Below are 7,529 nucleotides of genomic sequence, written 5' to 3' on the forward strand. Positions count from 1 at the left end.
GTTTGCACGCGCTCTCCTTTTATACCCGCGCTGCGGGGCGGGGTGCGCGTGGCGAAACACACACGCCAACTGTTATTGGCTTGTTTAGTTTACACTCGAAGGTGATTGGGCTCTCGGACGAGATCCCAATTTGTCAGTCACGACTGACGTAACGTAGAACGTGACTGACTGAAAGAGAACTCTTTCTATGTCTTTGATTTTTAAGACTAATATGTTGTTTCTTTATTAGTGTTGACTGTGTCCTCATGTGTCCTGGGGTGTTCTTTGTGATTTTAGGGAAAGGCGGTTCCAGTATTTCCTCCGACCTGAGTTCAAGTACAGATCAGACATCAACCAAAGCTCCAAAGAATGCAGCTACCAGTGAAGGTAGGCATATGGTCTTCATTAACCATCACTAGCTAGCCTTTCGTTTTTTCATGTTTTGCTCCTTTTAACTTGTTGATTATTTTGGTGGAACTTTTTTTTGTGAGGCTATAAAAACGTAAAAATAAACTGCCCATCACAAACGCTGTGGAGAACATGTTTTATTATTATTATTATTATTATTATTATTATTATTATCATGGTCTTCATTAACCATCACTAGCTAGCCTTTCGTTTTTTCATGTTTTGCTCCTTTTGACTTGTTGATTATTTTGGTGGAACTTTTTTTTGTGAGGCTATAAAAACGTAAAAATAAACTGCCCATCACAAACGCTGTGGAGAACATGTTTTATTATTATTATTATTATTATTATTATTATTATTATCTAGTCTCCATATCTGATCCAAATCCATAGTGGTGTTTAGAGTTTGCCTTGGGGGGAAGAATCTGGGTGTGTTTGGATGAATTGTGTGAATGTGGAAGAAAATAATATGACAAATGCTGGGGAACTTGAGGCTGGCTTTTGAGGCCTTTTCTTGAAAGGCTTTCTTTGTTTATTTATTCTGGTTGGGTTTTATTAGAACACAGTCATTGGTATGATTTTGCTCTAATAAATCATACCCAGAATGAACAACCGATGATTCCAAACAAACACTTAAAAGACCCTATAAAGTCCAAATTTGTGTTTTGCGGCTTTCAGTCCAAGCCTGTTAGCTTTGAGGTCATATACTGTATACACTACCGTTTCAAAGTTTAGGGTCAGTAAGTTTTAAAAAAATACTTTTAATCATAAAAGATGCATTAAATTGATCAAAAATTTTATTTGACAAAAATATTTCAAGTAAATGCTGTTCTATTGAACTTTGCCTCCTCCAAACTAGCAAGTAGCAAATCTACTTCATAAACAATAGCCACAAATAGAAGTTTCCTGCTCAAAACTTCCTGTTTCAATTGGAAAAACAATATATCAACATGGGAAAGATTTCATTGGGTCTATAAATCAGAAGGTAAATAAAATAATGTGAGAAAGAACAGGCAGTAATCTGCAGTTCTCAGTGGTTGTGGCTGTAAAATGTGCTGTACATGGACTTGGATGGGAACATGAAGTAGACATGAAGGGGGTGGATAGCGTGTGCAGTGTGAAAGGTTGTTCTTCAGTGAGGGTATCCTCAGAGCCAACCTGCGGTGTTTGTGTGTATGTGGTTGCGGCCTGCAGTATATCCAGCCCTCAGCGAGAGCAGATCTCGTCTGTCCTCAGCCTGTCCACAGTAATGTCAGAGTGGTTCTTCCAATGACTGCCTCTGCGGCTTTGATTTACACCAGCTCCGCCTTAAACATTGCAGATGGGAAGACGCTGTAGCCACTGCTCTGTATAGACCAAGCCATTGTCTCTCTCTTTGCTTACAGTTTGGTCTTGCGACCAACAGAGGTGTTAAAGGGATAGTTCACCCAAAAATGTAAATGCTGTCATCATTCTGTTACTTATATATGACTTTCTCTCTTCTGCAGAAAATAAAAGATATTCTGAAGAATGTTTTCACTGGTTTATCTGTATAATGAAAGTCAGTGGGGTCCAAAACCACTTTGTACTCCAATTATAGACATTTAGACAACAGTCTTCTTTTGTGTTCTGCATAAGAAAGTCATACAGGTTTGGAACCACATAAGGGTGAGAAAACGAGGACAGATATATCATTTTTGGGTGAATGATCCCTTTCAAAGTTTGTAAGCCTAGTTAATGTTACTTAAACAATTGGCTGAGCCAGAACTTGACATATTGGACCGCTCAAACAAATGGGGCAATATTAACCTTGGATAGGAGAAAATATTTTAACATCAGAAAAATTACACACTACACCTTTCAATGTAATATAACGCGTTACATATTTACAGCTTATAGGAAAATTTAGAGTAAAATGACAGAACCAAATTAGCAAACTCTGTTTATTCAAAGCTTGAAACTAAACCCACATAAATTGTGGGTGGTCATTTAGTCTCCACATGTTTGCATTTTACAAGGGTAGTTTATGAAATGTATTGTGGACAAACTTGGGAGTCCTTTTTTTAGATTAGCACTGTGTGCTAGCGAGGCGTTTTTGAGTTATTTCATTTTAATGTGTATGTGTGGCTCCTCATTGTTTGCCACTCCTGGGATGGAAAAGCGCAGCCACTCATTTGCTCCATAGTGAGTCATCTAGCCTTACGGTGTATCAAATCGAGCACTAAACTTGCCACTGTTAGTAGTAAGTCATGGGGTCGTTTGACTGAGGAGAAGTGGGCAGAGCAGCTTCAGAGCTGTCAGATAGTATTGTTCTGAGAGAGGACCCTTTCCTAGCCAGCACTTCCTCACTGATAACCTCACAGCCCTGTTGCTTGTGCTGTGGTGTGCTTTTATTGCGGAGTAAAAGCATATGTCAGCTTCAAATTGCCAATGCTTTGTAGTTTCGTTTAAGAAAAAACATTGCAGTCTTTTGAAGTTATTTATATGGGATATTTGGCATCAGCACCCCTTACAGTGGTCTTGAGCTGCTGTTAATGCCCCCTGCTTTGATCCCCTGAACATTCTGAGTGTGATTAAATGTGTTACAGTGAGCAGTTCAGTTTTACACTTTCAAAGATCAGTTACTTTAATTGGAATGTAGCACTTCAACCAATGTAGCACCTCATACCAATAATGCTATTAGGTATTATTATTAGGTTGCATAAAAATAGTCAGTAATAACAACAACAATAATAACAACAACAACAAGATTATTATTATTGAATAATACTATTAGGTATGCTGCCCGTTTAACCCTATAAGACATACCTGATTTTGAAAGTTATCTTGGCTATGGATGAAGAATAGGCCTACTGCTTTTTTTCAACAGAAAGAATGATCAGTTGCTAAAAAGTACCATGGTAATACCATTTTTTAACTGAGCACAAGGAACTTTTGAACTTCATCATGGGTTGCATAATGCTATTAGGTATTATTATTAGGTTGCATAAAAATAGTCAGTAATAACAACAATAATAATAACAACAACAACAAGATTATTATTATGATTATTATTATTGAATAATACTATTAGGTATGCTGCCCGTTTAACCCTATAAGACATACCTGATTTTGAAAGTTATCTTGGCTATGGATGAAGAATAGGCCTACTGCTTTTTTTCAACAGAAAGAATGATCAGTTGCTAAAAAGTACCATGGTAATACCATTTTTTAATTGTACCATGGTAGAACATTGGAGTACTCCGTTTCTCCATATACCTAAAATGCTTACCTCATGATGGTATACAGTACCATTCAAAAGTCTGAAATAAATATTTTTAAAGAAATTATTAATTTTTTTATTCAGCAAAGATGCGTTTAATCAAATCAAAAGTGACAGTAAAGGCCTTTACATAATTACAAAAATATTTATTTCAAATAAATGGTGTTCTTTTGAACTTTCTATTCATCAAAGAATCTTGAAAAATGTATCACGGTTTTCACAAAAATATGAAGCAGCACAACTGTTTTAAATCTAAAAAAAAGTAATAAATCTAGCTGTACATGCAAAAATGCCCCTAAATGTACAGATATTTGTGGACTGATTACATCTTTTGTTGTAGCTGTGCTCTCTTATATTAAAGTTTATAGCAAGGCCAGGCGAGAGCATGGACAAAAGCAGGATTGATTTTATCAGATGTAATTAGCCCAGCAGGCTTTGCTAGTCCTGCTGGAAGTAATCATTAGCCCCTTGCTAGCTACATCTTTAAGAAACATATGTTCTGTGTTTTAATCCCTGAGCTGTAAACTACAACTCTTAAAGATGACCCAAGGAGCTTTTCACGAGGCTGCACGGTTCTTAGTACATTTGGATGATACTCATGGGTTTGGCTAAGACCAAGCTGATTTATCAGAAGAAGTTTGTTTTAAATTATACGTCAAGGTTATTCCAAAGCAGGGCATGCTCAGCTGTTTTTAATTAAATGAGCTGATGGGAATGTAGTTCTCTTACATCTGAATTTTTCACCGTAGATTTCCCTTATTTTTGTACAGTTTGTTAACTTATTAGCGATGACAGATGTTATACATCACGTCAAATATCTTTCATTCTTCAATTTGAACCTTGAAATTGGTGTTTGAAACAGTCATCCAGGTCTATGATTTCCATCCCTTCGATACTTTTCTCCCTAGACATTACACTTAGGCTCTTACTAAGCTCGAAATAGTTTTGAATTCCTGTATGAAAGACTGTGAAAGTAAAAACGTACGTCAGGCCAGTGGAATTCACTCTCCTTGACTATGGGTTTGAAGGGAGTGCAGACTGACTCCCCAAAGGAGGAGTAGTCTTTATTAGATTAGAAAATTGTTCTATACCGTGTTGGAAAATGGACAGTGGTAGACATTTTATTAGCTTCATATTCATATATCAGTAAACAAATGAAGGAACACTTTGTGCTGTGATTGAATAATGCCCTATTGAGTGCGTATCAGGCCTATTACACGCTGCTTTTAGGCAAAGTGTCTTAAATTTGGAAAGCTGATGAGCAGGGGCCACAAATCAGGATCCTTGTAGCCTCAAGGGTCGCAAACTAATATAGTAAATCATATAGTAAATAATTTGTATTATTTCACTTGTATAGCGAGTAGGCAGTTAGGTGCAGGACAACCAAAAGTATAACCTTTATTAATTTAATTTAATATTGTATTTAATATTTTATTTTAATATAAAAATTATTTTTATGATACACAACAATAACAATAATTAATAACAACAATAACAAGGCCCTGTTTACACCTGGTATTAAGATATGTTTGGGTGATCTGATCACAAGTAGAAAAGGGAGACACATTTCCGTTTATACATGGTGTATTAATCTGTCTCTTTTGTCAACTTTTGACCAATTCTCTCCTGATTTCTTTGCAGGCAGGGTCTATGATCAGGTGTATATGGACTTTTTCTGATCTTTCGATCTAAGCTTGCACAATTTACATAAGAATGCAAAAGGAGACAACAGAAAATGATACGGAGAGCAGCAGCTTTCATATCTGCTCAAAACTACGCCGAATCAGGAATCAGAATCTGGGCATTCCTGTTTTTCACCTTTAAATCAAACTTACGATTTCAGCCGGCAACGTTTAAATCCTGTCTGACTAGCGCACTTCAACAACACGTCCTGTAATGGCAGTCTTAGTGGCCGTTCGAGTGCATTCAACCACATGAGCGTTTACACTACGAAAGCAATCCGGTGGAATGCATTTTCGACTACCTCTGGAAGTGGTTGAAAGTGGACAAGCTCAAAACGTTTCAGACCCCGTTTACAACTGTATAAAGCTTTAGATCAAAAATGCATCTTAAAGGGGTAGTTCACCCAAAAATGAAAATTAGGCTGCGTTTTACTGACCCCCGAGGCATCCTAGGTGTATATGACTTTCTTCTTTCAGACTAATCCATGCAAGTTGCCATGCGATTTGAATGAGGCATAAAACAGATATAAAGTGACATGTTTTCTTTCTGCATTCCTTGCCAGGCAGCTTTATTGCTCTGTAGATGGGATTTATGCCAAATCTGCACCCTGCTGAGAGTTGCTTTGTAGAACACTAGAGACAGATTGTTGGTACTCTTAGAAATACACAGGCAGATATGGTTCTACATACAGTATACTGTATATATAACATGTATGAATGCAATATACTGTATATGAAATTATTTTTTTAAATGAATGGAAAGTGAATGGAAAAACAATGGAAATAGATTATTGCATGCTTTTTTTTCCTGAGCAGAATAGGTGGGTGTGACTGTCAGATCAAACAATATGCAATAAAATTTATTTTCTATGAATGCATTCTTTGTTAAATGGTTTTAAAAAATAATTGTCCAGTGTGTCCAGTGAATCCATATCTAGTATGAATGAATGGAAAGATTGAAGAATCACTGTCTGTGGCCAACAGTTTCACAGCTGTTGCTTGGTCAGTTCAGGTCCCGCTTTGCTTTAGATTTCCTGTCTTTGCTCTAGAGGTACAAAGCACCTGATTCAAACTTAGTAGAGCAGTTCAGTTTGCACTTCTTCTGCAAGACTCCAGATCAAGTCCAAGTTTTATTATCTGAGCTCTGGATGGCCTGGTCTGGACAAACTTTCTTTGGCATGACACAGAGTGGGTGTTGGACAGAAGTCACTGGTAAGGAGGTATGCGGTGCAACACGATAGGATTTGTGAGGTTCCACCCGTAAGATGGTCTTCATAAGTGTGTGCTGAATAATACGCCTCATCTAAACTTTGAGCTGTGGTGGGAAAGAGATATAACAGTCTTTTGAACTCATCCGCGCCTCTTCCAAGAGAAGGCCAGTCAGATTTACGAGTCCAGAACTGGATTAATGGCATGGATAAAACAAGATCTGAGAGAGATGTTGCTTAGCTCCTTATATAAGTTTTTGTGACTTCATTATCCTGCAAAACCCATTGTGAGTTTTGAACTTGGGAAAAGTGTTTAAAATCTCTGAAAGGCCATGTTATTTCAGCACTGTCACACAAATCATTACAGGACGACTTGCATTAAAGGACAGATTTGAGCTTCCTCTTTGTGTCCTTAAATTATGATGAAAATAATTATAATGCGGATTTTCAAGTATCCTTTACTAAGAAGGCAAGCCCAGGATGCACTTCAACAGTAAAAAAAAATCTATCCAAGACGGTGGACAAAGCTAGAGAAATGTTGATTATTTTAAACTTAATGCATATATACACTACCACTGGAAAGATTGAAAAGAGTTTTGTATGTTTTCAAAGAAGTCTTATTATTACAATTCTAAATAATTGTTTACTATTTGAATATATTTAAAATGTAATTTATTCCTGTTATGCAAAGCTGAATTTTCAGCATCACTACTCCAGTCTTCAGTGTCACATGACCCTTCAGAAATCATTCTAATATGCTCATTTGCTTCTTATTATTATCAGTGTTAAAAACAGCTGCTTAATATTTTTGGGGAACCCATTATAATTTTTTTTCAGGATTCTTTAATGAATAAAAAGTTCAAAAGAACAGTGTCTATTTGAAATCAAAATCTTTTGTAAATGTCTTTATTGTCAATTAAAACAAAAGTGCAAAAAAGTTTGACTTTTTTGACTTTCGAACTATTTTTCCTGAAAGTGTATGCCATGTATATTTATGCTTATTGGAGTATTC

At 36.5% G+C, this 7,529-nt stretch overlaps 1 protein-coding gene across 1 annotated transcript in view; it reads left to right on the forward strand.

The window, feature by feature from the left end:
• Positions 1-7,529, forward strand: part of fbxl7 (F-box and leucine-rich repeat protein 7) — a 45,038-nt gene that overhangs the window by 7,405 nt on the left and 30,104 nt on the right. The window contains exon 2 of the mRNA XM_016278387.1: positions 277-366. Within this exon, the coding sequence (XP_016133873.1) occupies positions 277-366 (90 nt within the window). The remainder of the gene's footprint in view (positions 1-276; positions 367-7,529) is intronic.

The sequence above is a fragment of the Sinocyclocheilus grahami genome, unplaced genomic scaffold (assembly GCF_001515645.1).
Source record: "Sinocyclocheilus grahami isolate Dianchi unplaced genomic scaffold, SAMN03320097.WGS_v1.1 scaffold121.1, whole genome shotgun sequence".
Taxonomy (NCBI): domain Eukaryota; kingdom Metazoa; phylum Chordata; class Actinopteri; order Cypriniformes; family Cyprinidae; genus Sinocyclocheilus; species Sinocyclocheilus grahami.